We start from the raw sequence: 20199 nt of genomic DNA, 5'->3' as shown, positions 1-20199 counted from the left end.
GTGGGTGAGTAGACAAATGTTTTTGTATTTCTAGAATGACTTTGACTCTACTGGATTTACACCCCTGAGTATTATCTCCAGGAGTTACCATAATCCCAGGTTTGCAGACTTGAAAGATCATAATTATATCGACCCTTCCCTTGCTCTCAGCTACCACATCCTGTCAGTTGCCAACTTCAGCATCTCTAAGGAATAAATAATGAAATCATGCCACTACTGTCACTGGTATGAATTCTTGACATTCCCAAAGTTAATTCTATATTTACAGTTTCCACAAGGTTAAAAGATGAAATAGATATGGGTATTTATGAAAAGGGTATAAATGTTTTTACTAGGCTAAAAGTGATAATATGTATGTTTGCTAGCCCTGCAGAAGCAGTTGAGACACAGGAGGAATTTTAACAAACTTTGCTGAGTTCCTCCCTGTTTTTCATACCCCGATAATATTATAATATAGTAATCTATAGTGACAGCTCCCTTCCTGGAACAGGTCCTCTACCTAAAGTCTCTCAGGCAGTTAGGTGGAAGGTCAAAGTTTCCTCCTGAGCCTTCTGTTTTTAAAAATAATCAGCCTACAATAATCCACATGCTAAAGAGATGTACTTTGGGGTGGCATGAGTTGTTTCCCTGTAGCATAGAAAAAGAACTCATATTACCTGAAAATGTTACTTTTTATTTGGTCTGTAGACATGATTTAGTATTCAAATCTAATTTTAAAATCTGAATACCATTGACCAAAACATTTCCACCTAAATGGAAAGTGTAAAACACAAAGAAAAGAAAATAGAAGACCATGAAATAGTCTCTGAATTTGGAAGTCTTTCTAAATGTAGTAGGAGATAGAGCAAAAAGGGTCTTTTGTTAAAATGAGCTTTTTTTTTTTAAGATTTTATTTATTTGACAGACAGAGATCACAAGTAGGCAGAGGGCAGGCAGAGAGAGAGAGGGGGAAGCAGGCTCCCTGCTGAGCAGAGAGCCTGTCGCCGGGCTCGATCTCAGGCCCCCAGGACCATGACCTGAGTGGAAGGCAGAGGCTTTAACCCACTGAGCCACCCAGGTGCCCCTAAAATGAGCTTTTAAAGTGAATACCAATGTCACATAGAAAAGTGCACAAGTCATAAATACACAGCTCCCTGAAATTTCATAGATGGAATTTACCATGTATATATTCAGCACCCACATCAAAACATGACTTGAATATTTCTATTCAAGCACTGCAGAAACCACCTCCTCCCTCTTCCATTCAATTTTTTGTGCCTCTTGCCCAGTAACCACTTTTCCAGACTTTCATTAGCATGGCTTAGTGTTGCCTGTTTTTGAATTTTATATAAATGGAATTGCATAGTAGGTTCTCTTTTTTTGTCTGGTTTTCCTTAACATTAAATTTGTGAAATTTGTTCATGTTACATGTGATTTGTTCATTCTACTACTGAGAGACTTTTTTTTCAGTTATTAGTATGATTAGTGCTTCATGAACATATTTGTGTATACTTTTTGGTTATACATTGTGAAATTCAATCCAGTTGCTTATATACCTAGGAAAGCATCATATGGTGCTGTGTGAATGAGGTGGCAAAGTTAAACTGGCTCACAGATCACCCATTTATTCCAAGTTTCCCATTGATTTTTATAGAAACAACATCTTAATTTTTTTCTCACTCATTTAATTAATTTATAGTCACTCTTGCCTTACTAGCTTCAGAGATGGAAACATCTAAATCATATGCAAATTCCATCTGTATTTTCCATATGTAGGGTTTTAGATCCTATTTTAATGTTGAGCAATAACAAAAAGTAAAGTTTTAATTGTACTTTATTCTCCAAAAAAATTAAGATACCACCTGCCTTACGGCTGATGGTTTTGATTCAAGTTCCTGTTAACATCTCCATGGGTCCTTAGTTTTTGTACTAAGATGAAAACATTTCTATTTCTATTCAAAGCATTCAAGAATAATTTCTTATAAAGATGCTTTTTCGCCAAACAACAGTCTCCTAATGAAAGGAAGCAGAGTTTTAAAAACCATTTTGAGAGATGGACACTTGTGTAGACAAGACAGTCATTCAACTCTGAAGCAACACAACATTACTTATTTTGATTATTTTTATTATCATATCATGCCACCCTTCAGACTATTTCAGTTTGTAATTGTAGTCTGAAAAAAAAATACAGTTTATTTATATTATAACATGCATGAGAAATGTGTTGATTTTTCCAAGAGAAAAACACAAAGGCTTACCTCTTTCCCCATTCATGGTCGTTGTTTTTAGCCACTAAAGTACTGGATAAAATGTAGTCTTGATTAACATATTTGTGACTTCTCGTAGTTTTATCAATTGTATTCATGTTTAAAAGGGTTTTCCCTTTGCTTATGTTGAAGAATATTTTGCACATCTCTATAATGATTTTGTGTCATCTCCATTCTATGAAATAGAAAACCTTAACCTTTTTGTATAATCAAGAATAAAATACATATTTTTTTCACTTACTGCCAGAAACGTTGTGGACCATTTGCAGCTGGGTGTCTCGATGAGAAACACTTGAGGCCCTTTTCTTACTATAATACCTTTCCAGATACTGCTTAAGTAGGCTTGGGATACAGTCTAAATGGGAATTGTTTGAAAATTTGAAAAAATTTGAAAATTTGAAAAAAACTCCCCAGGTCATCCTAATGCAGATTTGGGTTGAGAACAATTGTTAGAAACTCACTCTAGAATCCTGTAGGCATTAATTACCTGTTACCTTCCTCATTTTGCTGATAAATGAATTAAGGTTAAGTTTCTTGCTCCGGATTGTCTTCATGGTTTTGTGCATTATTATAGATAATGCTGCTATAAACATCTGGGTCCATGTATCCCTTTGATTAGTATTTTTATATTCTTTGGGTAAATATCTACTAGTGCAGTTGCTGGGTCATAGGATAGTTCTATTCTTGACTTTTTGAGGAAACTCCATACTGTTTTCCAAAGTGGCTGCACTGGTTTGCATGCTCACCAGCAGTGCAGAAGGGTTCCCCTTTCTCCACATCCTCATCAACACCTGTTGTTTCTTGTGTTGTTGATTTTAGCCATTCTGACAGGTGTAAGGTGATAGCTTACTGTAATTTTGATTTGTATTTACCTGATGATGAATGATGTTGAGCATCTTTTCATGAGTCTGTGAGTTATCTGTATATCTTCTTTGGCAAAACATTTATTCATAGCTTCTGCCCATTTTTTAATTGGATTATTCACTTTTTGGGTGTTGAGTTTTGTAAGTTCCTTATATATTTTGGATATTAACTTTCTCAGATATGTCATTTGCAAATATCTTCTCTCATTCCATAGTTGCCTTTTAGTTTTGTTGATTGTTTCTTTTGCTGTATAGAAGTTTCTTATTTTGATGAAGCTTTTGCTTAGTTCTGTTGAGAGACTCCCAAATTTAAACCTAGTGAATGGTCTCAATCAGACAGTACTAGAACACATGATGACTTCATGCCAGAGGAACAACATCTCAGATCACATCAATCTAAGTCTCTTGTGCTTTCTTCTACAAAACCCAGCTAACACTATCTTTCTAACTGATACAGATGTTTTCAAGACCTGTCTAGGTTTTACCCTGCTTCTATTTATCTCCCCCAAAATTACTTTCATCATTCACTGTATTTCCTTTTTTTTTTTTTTTTTTGCCCCAATTCCTCTTTTTAAAGTTACATATCACAGTAGAGAATGTGTATCAGGCTATTAGAAATATGAGGCTAGAGAATTGGAGAGATGCTGGAGTATAAATCAAAGGCATAAATTGGAGGATCTTCTAATTAAAAGATCTCTTTGACACAATAGAAGTATATAGGATTACTCACTGGGAGTTTTGGGGGAAAATTCTACAGAGCTGGCAATAAAAGTCTTCCAATTAAATGAAACTTAGAGTTGTGAGTGATGAAGACTTTCAGATAATAAAGATGCTGATCATTTATGCAATAAGATATATTGATAGGCAATCATCACCTATTATTTTCTCTGTGATTTTGAACACCGAGACAATTTGAGATTTTGTGTAACCTGTAGATATTGTATAACTGTATTGTGTTTATTAATCACCTACTAGAATTCCAAATACATATAAAACTAAACTTAGTGACAACTAAATCCTAGAAAAAACAGTTTATTAAAACTTAGCAAATGAGAAGTTCACTACGGACATGAATTTGCTTTACCTTTACTTTTTAACAATTTTAATATTTCATTAAAGTTGTCTAGTTAGAGAGTGAAATGAATAAGAAAGAGACAATGTGGTGTGTGCAATCTTTTTGTTACATAAATTGCTCTTATGGAATAGCTTGGTAATTCAATTTCAAGATCATTCATTATAAGAGTTTTAAATTTAATTTGGTATCCCAAGCAATTTTACATATTTCTTCTCAATTCTTAAAGAAAAAAAAAATCCCAGTAGGAAATATTACTGTTCTTTTCCCAGATATGAAAGTTCAAGTTCAAAATATGGAAATGATTTGTCCATTTTACATGACTATTAGGTAGTCACTGGTTTTCAAACCAAACTACTGCTTATTGCTCTAATTATCTTTCTAGGTACTGCTAGTGTAGGATAAATGGAACATGATAGTCAGAATTCCAGATCTTTCTTTGAAACATAAGTTCATACCTTTAGCATTTGATGATGACTCTTGTAGACATTACCTGAGAGAATTAAAACAAGGTAAAAATACATTATAGCCATTTATTCATGTTACATTCATATCATGTTTAGAAAGGAAATTTTCATAATTGCTAATCTGGAGAAAAATTAAGACAAATAGAATATTGTCACTCCCAATAACAATTTAGGTTTGAGTATATTTGAGTGCTTGGTGTTGTTCACATATTTTTTAAAAATTTTGGACCAAATGACTGACTGCTGTGAATAAGAGCTGAGTTCCCTAATTGATATTTTATGGTCCAAAAGTTTGGTTTGCTGCTCCCCATCAAGCCATTTTCTAAGATATTTTTCTTGCAAGAACCCAAAACAAATTTCTGGTGTTCTGTTCAGAATAGTTCAAGATAATCAACTAAACTGTCTTGGGGAAATGAATAGGAAAATGTATTTTATGGTTTTGAGGGATGAAAAAATTTTACTAGAAAGCCTGCTGATTTACCCAAAGTCAGTAGATTCCGAAGGTAAAACTTGAAGGCAGACATTATTTTTATGGTGTTGCATAGATATTTCTTTCATTTCCAGTAGAAAATGCACAGATACTTATACTGTATTTTAAGGACAAAGTTTCTGTTATGCTTATTATTAAAAAGAAAGAGCTTCTATACATAAATATTATCCTATCTAAGCAACCCAAACACCAATTCACTGAGTACTTTGAATTCTATGATTAATGTCTGAGATATCTCTCTCTTAGGAACTCAGTGATTCTGAAATTTTGCTTCATAGTCTACTGGAGTCTTGTTTGGTTAAAAAATAATTAATTTATTCAAGCTTCTAAAACACACAAAAAAATTTTTATGAGGTAGGTTATTCTATTTCTGTATTTTAGTACTTTGAAGATAATCACATTGTTTTTTGTTGTTGTTTTGGTAAAGATTTTATTTATTTGACGAGAGAGAGAGAAAGAGAGAGAAAGCATGTGCCAGCATACAAGTAGGGGGAGTGGCAGGCAGAGGCAGAGGGAGAAGCAGGCTTCCCTGCTGAGCAAGGAACCTGATGCCAGGCTCAATCCCAGGACCCTGGAGCAATGACCTCAGCGGAAGGCAGATGCTTAACTGACTGAGCCACCCAGATGTGCCTATATTCACATTGTTAAAACCATTATTATAAAATGAACATGCCTTAAAAACACATAAAGTTATTAAAGCCTAAAATTTTTACCTAAAAAGATTTTTTCGCCATAGTGTAAGAAAATAATTTTCATTTTGAGAAGTGAAAGGGTAATAATGTAGAAATTCAAAGAAAATCTTATAAATCTTGAATGGCAATAAGTAGTTACTACTTTTGTATTAATGTAAAAATAAGCACGCAGTCTCCAATGTGGAGGAATTCTTTCATATCTGAAAGTTCTGAGATACCAAATGAGATCTAAGTCAGGGATTACAGTTCTGTCAGTTCTAAATGTGCAATTTCACCACAGTGCAGTAATTATTTTTTTAAAAAATTTACAAGATGTGCATTTTTTACTAACAATGTCTGGTCTACACAGCACAAAATAAAGTAAGTTTTTTTAATTACTTGGTCTTATTTGAGATAAATATTCTAGGCAATTTGGTGGGAGCTGGAATTACTGCTTTTTGGACCTGAATGATCTGAATTGTCTATACATGTTAATTAAAAACTACAGCCACAGTAATTTACATAGCTTTTTACTGGATACAGACTTTTTCTTTCCTTGTAGGTCTCCTAAATCTAAAACCTTAAAACTGACCAAAGAAAGCTCTCCATTTTAACTAGAGGTTTGAAAGAATTTCAATAGCAAATGTATTTTCATCTCTTTCTATTTGGGCTTCACCCTTGGGAGTAGATCCTAGCTGCCCTTCTGGAGTCCCTTAGTTTGTCAGGAAGATAATGGACAGTGTGGGGACTGGTGGCCAGAGAGAGTATGGAAACTGGTAGACTGCTTTACAAGCCAGGTTGTCAAGAGAGCTAGGACATTTATGATGTCCATTGGCAACTCTGGCATGACAGTGGGAAGTGGTGCCCCAGCACACAGAGTGGACAGGATATGCCAGAGGAAAAGAAGGGATTGTTTGCCAATGAAAAGAACCCAACCTTGGGTAGCAGTGCACTGTAGTATGCAACTTGCCAACTTTTGCTACTTAGGGGTGGGAGTTGTGTGTTGTATAAGTGTGTGTGTGTGTGTGTGTGTGTGTAAGAAAGAGAGGGAGACAGTGGTGTGTGTGTAAGAGAGAGACAGAGTGTGTGGTGTGTGTGTGTGTAACTCGTGTCAGAATTCTTTCCTTGTGCTTTTTATTAAAAAAAAAAACTTAAAAAAAAAAAAACTTTGTAGAGAAATGATAGAATCCCTGTGTTCCGTCTTCATCATTGTGAAAAAGCAAGAAACAATGAAACTATTATGTCTTAAAAACATATAATGGTATTCAAGCCTTACAGAGAATCAGCAAAACTAGCAATATAATATGAAATCTAGATAGATGAACAGATAGATTTATCTATGAACCGGGGCAACTTTGAGTGAAAAGTAAAATATAAACAGGTACTAATCTATATTCAGTAGTTAGCCTAGAAATATACCATGTATATAAATGGTATATAAATGAACAATTTATAAAAGCAGCTGATGCTTTACTCAAAATTTCTTAGAGCTATGAATTGAATTTATCTTCTCATAACTAAAGTATATATATTTTAAAATTGTTGAATGAAGGTATCTGTTATCAATATGTTAGAAAGGGAGTAATTACTTTGAATTGCATTTATATGGCTATAGACCATTGACAGCAAAAGAATAAAAAGGTACACGAATAGAGATTTAATATCTCATTTTTTAAAACTTAAATCTTTTGAAAAAATTTTAAAAATTAAAAAATATGAAACTGATCTTTTGGCCATTATTTTATGCTAATCCTGCCTCTGGTATTTTATTGTTGTTTTGCTTAGTATAATACTAATTTTCATTATTCTCATTAGTGTGAAAAAATAATACTCATTGGCTTATAGTTTAAATTTCAGAAATAGGTTAGTGCTTCACACAGATCTACCTTTCTAGAGATTAATACTTAAGGTAAGAACTAGAATTCAATCACTTTGAAAGTATAGAGGAAAAAGTATGTGACATGGATGACAAATGTTTCATAGTTCATGAAATTAGAGGATATCCTAACTTTAGACATTATCTCAGTTAACTTTTTTTTCAGATTTTCTTTATTAGAGAGAGAGAGAGAGAGCACAAGTATGGGGAGTGGCAGAGAGGGAGAAGCAGGTTGCCCACTGAGCAGGGAGCTCTATGCAGGGGTAGATCCCAGAACCCTGGGATCATGACCTGAGCCCAAGGCAGACACTTAACCAACTGAGCCACCCAGGTGCCCCTCTCAATTCACTTTTTAATTTATATAATCCTAGAAAAATATCCAAAGATCCTGGCTAGCTAAAGAAATTTCATCCTACCTTTCAACGAATTAAATTGCATTTGTGAAACTATTGCTAGGTAGAAGTGATTTTATATTAAGAATTTTTGGCTATATATACAATTTGTTTCCTCTTTCAGTAAATTTTAATTTGAGTGAGAAAATTTTGCTTGATGATGTTTTGATGCATTAAGCTTATTATAGGAAATGGAAAAGAATTAAAGGTAATTATGTAAAAAAAAGTTAGACTTTATGTGTAGTTAAAATTGGTATAATGTCAATACATACACATGGAATTTAAACAATGTAACATTTATAAATATACTTTAAAAATATCTCTATATCCTGTATTTAAAAAAATGGAGTAGCTATGTGGGCAAACAGTTTGGGCTTAAATATCGTAAACCATCATACATAACATTTTCTTTAGTATGGTATGTATCATTTTGTGCATCAATGTAAACCACATTAAAAATATTGTCAGGGCCCCTGGGTGGCTCAGTCATGTAAATGTCTGCCTTTGGCTCAGGTCAGGCTCAGGCTCTCTCAAATAAATAAAATCTTAAAAAAAAAATACATTGTCTTGGGTCACCTGGGTGGCTCAGTGGGTTGAAGCCTCTGCCTTTGGCTCAGGTTGTGATCCCAGGGTCCTGGGATCGAGCCCCGCATTGGGCTCTCTGCTCCGCGGGGAGCTTGCTTCCCCCTTCTCTCTCTGCCTGCCTCTCTGCTTACTTGTGATCTCTGTCTGTCAAATAAATAAAATCTTTAAAAAAAAAACAACAACATTGTCTTGTCTTAGAAAGTGTTGTTTATCCCAAGTCTTTGTATAGATATAATAAATAAGTGGAAATAAAGTTAATAAATGAAATATTAATATTAAATAATAATAGATAAAATACAAACATACTAAAATGTACAACTATTATATATTACGAGATTACATTTTATATATATATTTATAGCCAAAATGACAATAGGGCTGACTTATTTTATACATATGTGTTATTTATATCTTTTTAAATTTCTATCTATATTAAAAATGGATCAAGGAGCAGGTGTGGATAAGACTGATAAAATTAGCCCATTTTTCCTGTTGCATTGTTAATATTTGAGAGTGATTATATCTGTTTTCCTCTTGAAGGCCCAGAAATATTATTGTAGGCTATGGAGGGAAGAAAAATAATGGAAACCTCTTGAAATTATTTAAAATTTCAACAAAGCTAGAGATATGATCACTTGTACATTGAATACATTCATATAAATTTATATATAATAATTTCTACCATATAAAACATAAACCAGTACTTTACAAAAGAAAAAAAAGTACTTTTGTAAGGATGTGTTTGTAACTTGCATTTACTAGCAGAATTAATTAAGAATCATAATAGTTTGGCAAATTTACATACAGACGAATACTTAAGAATACTTACAGGTCATATTTCTGGATTTTTTTTTTTAAGGTAAACTAGATTCTCCCTCAGGATTTGAGTAAGTTACATGGGAAAAGAGACTTGATTCTGTTGAAATTTTGAATTAGAGATACTTCTTTAAGAATCAGTGGAGGGTAGGGGTGCCCGAGTGACTCAATTTGTTAAGTGTCTCACTTAGGTTCAAGTCATGATCTCAGGGTTCTGGAATTGAGCTCTGTGTTGGGCTTCCTGCTCAGCGGGGCATCTGCTTCTCCCTCTTCCTCTGCCCCTCCCCCTGCTTGTGCTCACTCTCTTCCTCTCAAATAAATAAATAAATAATCAATGGAGGCTGGTATTCTCTTGTTTAAACAAAACCAAACAGAACATTCTTAGATATTGAAAAGCCTTGTCAAAGTCAAAGGTTTTGACTACAGTAAAAATAAAGAAAATTAGCAAAATCAAGGATAGCTGATATATCATTATCTGGACTCATAAAGATGAGTTTTTGTGTTGATCATGGGAATTCACAAATCCTATGGCATATTTTACTTATGGAGTCAGTGGTTTGGTTTTAGTCACCTCTAGAAAAACACTGCTGCTCTTTTCCTATAAATATAGATTTAAACAGGAATGTTTACAACCTAGGAGTTGAATTAGGGTCACCATAACTGCACTTCATTTAAAATTGTCTCATTCTGTGACTGCTTAATCTCTAGCTATTTTCAAAAATACTGCTATGCTTGCTAGGACTGGCCCAGATTAGACAAGATAGAGGGACACAGGAAATCACTATGTTGCATGCAAATGGAGGAGACAGTGATATCCGGGACTGTTGTTTCCGTGGGAAAGATCATGCCAGCATTTGAGCCAAAGTATTTTCAACATCCTAGAGAAATTGTCTTTAATATACTATTTGTTTACAAATCCCTGTTTGAGAGACCCTTCAACACACACCTGAAACATGGCACATAGGTGTACTACAAGGCAGGGAGTTGCACTAGAACAGTACAAGCCACAGGTGTGTGTGTAACTCCCAAATAATCTCAGCACAGCATTTACCAATTCATAAGCCTATAACATCGTCACAAGTTATTTTTATTAAAGCTTTCTTAAAATTATACATACAATTTTATATCGACATATCTCTATATATCTAGAATCATATTCTTAGTAATTGGAAAAATATAGTGTCTTTTTCAAGGAGTTAAACAACTTTCACAGAAAGAATCAAATGAGTTCTCTGAGTTTATTTTCAAAACAATAAGCAGGCATTGCCTCCAATTTTTAAGTGAAGGCATAAGGACCCCGAAGTTGGCTGACTTACTCCAGATCACACAGTGATGGAGAAAGGGATGAGACGAGTTCAGTACAGGCATGTCATTTGTATACGTTATGTGCAAAACTAGTTTACTGGCAGTCAAGAAAGTGAGAATCCTCTGTTATCCTCAAGGCAGGGTGGTCTTCATGAGGATCACCAGAAATGGCCAGCAAAAGGCAATATTAGTATTGCCTGCCTCTCTTTTCTCTGCCTTTGTTTGGTGTGATTGTGTGGTTGTACTCCTGTGGGAAAAGAAGAGTTGTTTGCTTTGCTCTCAGAGTTGTTTTAAGGAGGTAGAGAGGGTAACAGTGGTTAATGGGAATCACATTCGTGCCGTTCTCTGAGACTGAATATAATCTGAAGCAACTTTGTTAATATTACTGGCAAAATCAGATCACAGAAGGACTGTGATATTAACTTGAATCTATTTCCAACTTTCAACAGTGCCCATTGTGTACCAGGCAGTGAGGTAGATGCCGAAAACATGGAGATGAGTTTATCACCTTTCTTACCTTCAAGTATGATGAAGGCTGAGAGGGGAACTAAATAAACAACAGGTATAATACAATACAGGATTTGTGATGGTAGAGAGATACTGACTTCTTGAAGAGCAAAGAGGGAACGGCGTGAAGCAGGAAAGGCTTCTTGGAGCCTAATAATAGTTAGGCTATAAAAGTTGGTGATGCTGGGAAAGAAGGGGCCAAAAATGGAAGAGAGGGGTTAGACATATTTGCTAAGTAAGGACTATCCTAGAGATTTCAAATATAAATGTGAATGTGCATAGTATCTATTTTTTCACTATTAATAGAGCATAGAAATAATATATAAATTTTATTTAACAATTTAATAGATTTCCTCAAACAAAGCTTTTGGAGCCAGACTACTTGCTGTATAATAGTAACCAATTTGCTTTAAATGTCCTTTAATTTTTTTTTTTCCTCAGTAGCATATATCTATTATAAAAAGTATGGAGAACAAATTGGAGATGTAAACAGACACAAATTGGATAAACAGCCTTGGAGTAGACTTTATTTTATAAATGCAGTCAGAGAGACATTACAAAGAATCATTATTTTAGTTGCAATTAAATTAACAGGAAATAGCAAAGCAGTATTATTGAATCACAAGGAAATTATTGGTTGTGATTTATAATGAAAGTCTTCCCATCATATCTCTCTGTATAGTGATAATTGTTTTAATATTATAGTATTAAAAATCAGGAACAGTTAAAAATATTAAGGTAAATTAAATTTGCCTTTTTATCTCCATAAAATCTAGGAATAGTTGATGATGGGGGAAAAAGATAATTATAAGTCCATGAAAATTACATTTAATTCTTTCTTTACAGTATTTATCTAAGCAATTTTTGAAGTAGGACAGGTTGCAAAGGAAACTATAAAAATTCTCTTGTATTCCAAAAGATTGATGACAAAATTCACCCGGGAGTCTATCCACTTATCCACCCAAATTCTTCAGATTTATTCTGGAGACAAAGCACCTTGTATCGAGGATTGACAAGTTTACTGCCACCTCCTCTTAACTGCCTTATGTTGATGACCTTTTGACACATCCTCACTTCATGATCATCTGTCTCTCTGGCTCTGAATATACAATGATGTATTTTATCTCACAGAATTGTTGTTGTAGAGGCTGAAATGCAATTTGTGACTCAGTACATTTTCTCCTCTACAACACAGGATAGCATTGCATTTATATGACATGCAAATTCAGTGTTTTATTCAAAATAATAATCTTAGACAAGACTCAGAAGGGGAGGCGCAAGTATTTTATTCATTCTTTTATTTATATCCTGTCTCATTCTGGAAAGGATCCAAGATAATTTATAGAAACCCATGTAATGAGACATGGTGAACTCTAAACTGGGTGAGGAAATTGAAGTAAAGGGGAAATAAGGGTAAGAAGCCTGAAAAGTCTGCAGAAGACAGCATGTCATGAAGACCTGTCCTGCAAGAAATGGGCCACTGATTTGGCCATAAGCCTTCTCTAACAACTAACTCAGAGGGGGAAAAGAAGTCTCCATTTCATGATAAATAGGATCCTCTCAGAATTGTACCTCATTGGTCCTCACTCAGTTCTGTAGAGAGTAACAAACTTACCAAAGCAAAACAGAACCAAATATCAGAGAATTGCTTTTTAGGGAGTTCCAGAATGACTGCAACAGGGGCACATCTATGTGGGGTATGATAAACCTGACCATTGCCATTGCGTCCAGATTTGCCACTCTGCTGGACTTTTGTTATCTGGATGGGTATTACATGTTCTTGCAACTTGACTGAGTAATTAATTGTATCTACTTGAGATTAGTAATATTGCTTCTCTCTACTAAGCTTTTGGTGAGTGTTGAGTGGTGGGAATTTAATGTTAATAGTAATAGCTCAACATTGAATTGAAACAATCAACCAGATGAGGATTAGCATAGTTAGAAAACTGCCAGAAGGGCTTTGGTGATTCAAGGTTTTGTTTAAGCCCTCTATATGAAATTCTCACCACTAGTGTCGTGAGCTCTGTTACATAAGTCTTGCCACGCTTACCATTACCAAAGCATTGTGCTTGAAGTGCTCTAATAGAAATGTTTTGTTTCCATGACTGTTACTTAAGATATTTGAAACACACACAGCAGTGGAGGAGGATAGCTTCTAAACATAATCTCCAAAACTCAGTTTTTAAGATCACAGTGAAAGATACCAAGATTATGAGCTTGGGATTCTGAAGGTCAACGTTAATTACTTCACTTGATTAAAAATGTATAGTGCTAAAGTACTATTTTATACTTTTCCCCATGTAACTTCAATGATTGAGTCCTAGGGGATTGGGTTCATACATACAAATATATTTACCATTGGTTTTAGTCCCCTTTCCTTTCACATGTTCATATGTGTAGATCTGCTTCTGGAAGTTAGAAGTCAGGGTGATACTGGTGTAAAGAGGGATGTATTATTTAGAATATTATGATGTATGTACAAGATCTTTGAGATAATGGAAAACTGGGAGGCTGGAAATCTAAGTGAGGTGTGTTTTAAATAATGTAATAAAAACCTTCCTTATTGCAAAATCTTACTGAAATTAATGGCAACTCGTTTTTCCTTCCAAATCCCATCTTTAGAAATTACTGTTTTGGTTGGCTAGATAACAGTTTTTTTGGTGCTTGTCTCTGGTCATCAGGTCTTTACAACTAAGCATTAAACATATACATATATTTTTTTAACTATAAAATTACAAGTTAAAAAAATTATAAAATACATATAAATACATTTCTATATATTTTTATTTATTTATAATATATATTTATTTGTGTGTGTATGCTGTTTATTTAATGGTAACAAACACCTTGTGTTTGCAAAGTATATGGGCCAAGCTTAAATTCTATGATATAAACAGCAGTGACATCCCTTATGGTGTGTTTACCAACTTTAGTTCCTCCCGTCTTTATCTGCTTTATCTTCTTTGTAAACTTCCTTAGGTAAGCTTCAGTAGTCACACTGACAAGGTTTTTATAGTGAGCACTAATGCATGCTTACTCAGTCCTTATCCCTCCCCATCTAAACTGAGAAGGCACCTGTAGAAGATCTGCTTTCTGAGAAGACAATTATGATTGCTTTAATGTGAAGAAATTCGGAATAACCATGTTGGTATTAGCAATGTACTTTGAAGCTGTTATTATCAAAAATAAAGCTTGGTGACTATTAACCCCCTGTTGAAAAATAATGTCCTATTACATCTTGGTCATAACAAAGTTCGAAGAATTCTATATACTGTATTTGTAATTATTGATATAAGTAATAAGTTTTTGAGTGTCTTAAACTTTCATCCTAATAAATTGTTAATCATTTTGGTAGCATAGATGATAACAGTGTTTTTAGATATGAGTGATTAAAACCAAAATACTGGTTTGAAATATTAGTATTGGTGGGATAAATTAAAAATTATTGGAATGCTAACAAAATGTAATTTTTGAGTGTATATAATTTGGGGTTAAAGAACAATGAAGTTATGTATGCGTCTCTTAAAATATGTTAAGTTATGCTCATAGTAATATTAAGCATTTTTTTCATGATTAAGCCATGCATTTGTAGAAAACTTAAAAGTATATTTGACAAATGTATGAAAGCTAATATTATATATTTTCCCCCTTAAATTTAGTCATGATTTCATTGGAGAATTTACCACAAGTTATAGGGAACTTTCTAGAGGACAATCGCAATTCAACGTATATGAGGTAAGAGGAATTATATTTTATTATTTTCCTCTGGAATAAGTAAATTTATGCTTTAAAAGTATAGATTTTGCAAAGGGTAATTGTCAAAATATAACCAACTACCAATATATGTAAGAATCTTTAAACTTATTGAACAGACTTGTTTCTGAGACTGAATGGTATTGTATTATTTCTCTTCAAATCTCATGGTCTTTTAACTCTATTTTGAGAAATCTAAAAATTCTTGCCTATGGAACTGTTATTTTTATTTTTTTTTTAAAGATTTTATTCATTTATTTGACAGACAGAAATCACGAGTAGGCAGAGAGGCAGGCAGAGAGAGAGGAGGAAGCAGGCTCCCCACCGAGCAGAGAGTCCGATGCGGGGCTCGATCCCAGGACTCTGGGATCATGACCTGAGCCGAAGGCAGAGGCTTTAACCCACTGAGCCACCAGGCACCCCAAAACTTTCTGTTTTTTTGTTTTTGTTTTTTTTAATTTTTTTCCACAAACCTCACAGGTTTTTTTGTTTTGTTTTTTCCTTTTTTTTTTTTTTTTTATGCCTTTCTACCAACCTCCTCCCCAATACCTTTTTAGTAAAAAGAGAAGAACAATGCATTTTCATTATGTCAGCTTGGTGTTTTAAAATGAACTGTGGTCTGCTTCGTATGTTTGAGCACCTTCATTGTAGTTTACTTGAAGACTGAATGGAATGACAAAATATAATTGAGTCATTAAAGAAATCCAGGTTATTAAAGCAAGCACGGTAGCTCTTTCTGCCTTAAACCTACCTTGCCAGTTAACTCCCCGATATGTATTGAGCACATGGTATGTTCTGGCACTGTTAATACTTGGGCTAAGTTACCACACATTCTCTTTAATATTTTTATTTAACAAACATCAAAGGCAAAGGACAATATCTCAGTATCAGTTAATAGTGGTAACTCTTTCCCTGCCAGGTTGACACTAATATTGACCTCTTTTAAGTTAGGAGTGGAACACTTTCCATCTTCTAACATCTTCTTACTAAGCTAAAGCAGTAACAATCCATTCATTCCCTCATTATTCATTCATTCACTGGAAATAAACTATTTATTCACATCGATTTTACATTCCATGTTCTCTGTTAAGGCCCTGGGGATAAATAGATGGTTAAAAATTTCAGTGCCTAGGGGCACCTTGGTGTCTCAGTCGATTAAGCATCTGACTCTTGATTTCAGCTCAGGCATGATCTAAGGGCTGTGAGATCGAGCACCATATTGGGCTCTGCACTAGTCATGGAGCCTGCTTAAGATTCTCTCATTCCCTCCAAAAAAAAACACCTCTGTGTCTAACGGGAGACAAGCCCATCAAATATGTTTAGTATGTCATGATAATGGGTACATATAATATTTTACTTAGTAGAGTATGAGATATTGCAGATTAAACTTCCCAGGCCACAACAAAGATGGAGTAATGGATCAATTTTTCTATCTGGGTCTTCCAAGGAACGACTATTAAGGCTCTAAACAGGCAATGAAAGTAATATAAGACAGCTTATCCTTGTATGGATGCCTGCTTTCTCTGCCCACCTTTGGGCTTCTAGATCTCCAGCATTACACCTGAGCTTTTAAAAAACCCCTGCAGCTTTACAGACTGGTTTTGGCAGACAAAGACCTTCTCCTGTCAGTTCCTGAGCTGATGAGGTGACCTCCAGAGCTGCAGTCATGCTGGACTAGAATTGCTTTTGAGGCTAGAAGGTCCGTAGTAGCATCCATGGTTGGGGGTGCTTGTTACCAGCAGCTGGAGCGGGCATGGACTCTGTCCGGCCCCTGTGCATGAGACTGGCTCCAGCACTTTATTCAGGAGGGTGACTCTGAACCAGGGTTGCTTTTCAGGGTGCACAGCTAGGTCCTCAGCCAGATGGCCTCTTATTAAGTGCAAAGGCATGTGTGGCTCCTGCCAAGTCTCTTGGAGGACTCCCCTCTGATCCCTGCATGGGTCTCTAAGTAGGCAGGACTGGCTCTGGACCAGACCTAGAAGGGTCAGCCCCTGAGTCCCATGGCTGTATTGGGTACCATACTTAAAACTTTGGTCTGTACTGGCTCTGGAGGCACAGACGGGCATGTCCCCCACTAGGTCCCTGGGTGGGCTAGATTGCTTTGTGACCATGGTCCGAGGGGCTGGGACCAAATATATATAAGGATATTTCATGGTCTCCTAAGGTGCAGACATGAACATCTCTTGGTGGGTCTTTGTGCCAGCAGGATTGCTCACAAACTATGGCTGGAAGGAGCTGGAATTAAGTAAGTATTAGGCCCTTTTAGGATCTAGATGATTGCAGACAGGTTTGTTTCCTCCTGGGACCCTGGACCCATAGGACTGTTGGTGGACTGCAGCTGGGAGGGGGCTAGAGCAGAATACAGGGCCCTTGTGGGATCTCTAAGCTTGCACAAGCTCCCAGGCATGGAGACAGGAGTGTCTCCTGCTGGCTCCACGTACCTGCAGTCCTTCGGATTCATTGAAATAGTATGTGTTTGCTCTCTGCTCCAGCCACCTTGGGCCAGTTACTTTTTCCTCTTTCTAGACCGTTATGTCCATCCCTTTTTAATGTACCCTTTGCTTAAATTAATAAAGTTTTGTTCAAATAATACTTGCCATAAATTCTTTTACCTTTTTTTGCCTGTCTAAATGCTTCCATGTGTGTTTTGGATTGGGACGTGCTAAAGAATTTTCTCCTTCATTTATTTTTATTTATCCTGTTAGATTGACAGATCTTACTCATCTTTACATTCCCTATATTCTTCAGTGTCTTGTACAAGATAGGAGTGCAGTAATATTTCCTAATGGAATAAATGGTCAGAAATTAAATCTTGGTCCACAAACCAGACTTTTACTAATTACTACCTAGCCTCAGTATCTGGTGGAAATTACTACCCTTGATAGCAATAGAGTAACAGAGTCCTTATGTATGTACGTAATTTGGGTGATTTGCTATGTTAGTGTTTTTAACCTAATAACAAAAATGTTACGTATCTTGGCTATACTTTTCTTTACCTGTTTATAGTTTACTACAAAGCAGTCATTATTATTTAGGACCTAGGATGTTAAATTCTCTCTCCCATCAAGAAGATACAGATGGATAAAGATAATCAATGCATAAAGTAATTGAGAAGAATAGTACTGAAAAAATGTATTTTTAAAAAAGATGGTCACACACAGACACACACACACACACACACACACACACACACACAAAGATGGTCACCAGTACATTTTGTAGAGAAGTTTGGCTGAAGGACCGTCCAGGAGTCATACTAAAGGCATTTGTAAAGGAGCAAATGCATCAGGAGTGAAGGCAGCAGTTTGAACTACACATTTTATAAAAATTTTTGTGTAAAACCTAACACAGTGTATTTGTTTTATCTGCTTTTCAAGGTGGTGAATCCCAAAAAAAAAGGAAAAAAGAAAAAATATACGAATTCAGGAACAGTAAGTCAAATTTTATGTTATCACTAAGGAGTCAAATAAACGAATGAAAAATGTATTTACATAGGCTAGAACCTAAGACGAGGCTCTTTAAATTAAGATTTGAATATGAAGGGCTATAACAGAAAACTGAACTTGCTGTGGGATGGTTGAAATGGAAAATACCCGATAAAAAGGTGTTACCCAGCTTCCTGCAAGTTGTCCGTGGGACCATATGGCCTCTGAGGGAAGCTGAAGTTTTCTCGTGAAATCCTTATTCAATGGAATCACACCAGAGAGAATCAACTAGTCATGAAAAAGTTTAAGTGTCAGTAAGAAATACTATGCTCTTTACAGGCCACACTTACCTATTAAAACTCATGGCATGGGAAAGTACTTATTCATAGTGTGTTCAGATTTACAGCCTTGTAGGATGCTGGGCTAAATCAGTACACAAAGTTACAAAGATGAATGTATCTTGAATATGTGAAAAATCCTAAAATCATCCTAGTCCTTTTTTTTTCTTTGGAGAATTCAGGTGTACCTGTTTTTTAATTGGTGTGTAACTAAAACACAATGTTACAGTTTCAAGAGTACAACATACTGATTTAACAATTCTGTACATTACTCCACATTCACCACAGTAAGTGCAGTCACCAAATGTCACCATACAATGTTATTACGGTATTATTGACTGTACTACCTATGATGTACTTTTCATCTCCATGACAATTCTTCTATAATATACTGAAGATTTTATTGTGAGATTAAATTTTCTTAGGAGAAGCAAAATCTAAGATCTCCCCAATTTTCTTTTAAAGATTTCTATACTGCAAGACAGTTAAAATATTAGATAGCCCCATTACAGTACCATGACAAAAACACACATTTCCCCTTACAAGACTTACTGATTCTGGTTTTTTAGTTTTAACCATTTTTCAGCTCCTTTCATCTTTCCTTTTATCTAAAATGAGAAGTAACACAGTGTCCTTGTGGATAATTTTCATGCTATTCTTCAAAGGAAGTAAACTGGTCATAGAAAGGAGTTAGTTAATTTTTTGGGCCCCTTTCATTCTGATCATTTTAAATGTAAGAGCAGTCAGTCCTGGCAGATTTTAATAAAGAATAATATTATTATTGATTTTCAAAATGTGATGTTCCTCTCTAATATGAAATATTAGTTCCTCTCTAATACTTAGAATATAAGTCCATTTGGGGTTGCAATTAGTACTAGTAGGTAATTCTACCTTGGTTTTCTTTTCTTTTTCAGGTAACCTTACTCTCTTTTTTGGTAGAAACAGAAGTTTCATTCCTTGATTATATTAAAGGAGGGTAAGTCATTCTCTGAAATTGTTTCCTTGCTTAAATGTTTCTTTCAATGTGTCTAGTGAGTGCTACCACTAGGTAATAGGCAGCTGAAATGATCAACTTTATTATGATTTGATGACAGACCTTTTGTACTTTGTTACAGACTTAAGGAGATAAACTTAAACACAAAAAGCTATTACTTTTGAGGAAAATTGCAACTTTTCTTTGACCAAGAAAAAAGACATTATTGTGTTAATAATAGTTGCAGATAAAGCTATTCTCTGCACTTTTGGAGAATATTTTCAGTTGCCTAACATATGGGACTTTTTATATTCACTTTTCATTATTTTTGAAATAGAAGAAAAGCTTGAGGGCTTGTTGTAAATGTACATTTGAGCTCCAGAATATTAAAGAATATATCTTGTCATAAAATCATCAAGC

At 34.9% G+C, this 20199-nt stretch overlaps 1 protein-coding gene across 1 annotated transcript in view; it reads left to right on the top strand.

Annotated features, from left to right (window-relative positions):
- Nucleotides 1–20199, top strand: part of CPNE8 (copine 8) — a 200883-nt gene that overhangs the window by 120009 nt on the left and 60675 nt on the right. The window contains exons 11-13 of the mRNA XM_032855344.1: nt 14950–15025; nt 18421–18474; nt 19721–19782. Of these exons, the coding sequence (XP_032711235.1) occupies nt 14950–15025; nt 18421–18474; nt 19721–19782 (192 nt within the window). The remainder of the gene's footprint in view (nt 1–14949; nt 15026–18420; nt 18475–19720; nt 19783–20199) is intronic.

Source organism: Lontra canadensis, unplaced genomic scaffold (genome assembly GCF_010015895.1).
Source record: "Lontra canadensis isolate GAN:19392208 unplaced genomic scaffold, GSC_riverotter_1.0 scaffold9, whole genome shotgun sequence".
NCBI classification, from domain to species: Eukaryota; Metazoa; Chordata; class Mammalia; order Carnivora; family Mustelidae; genus Lontra; species Lontra canadensis.
Note: the sequence above shows the minus strand (reverse complement) of the source record. Positions and strands in the feature narration are given on the sequence as shown.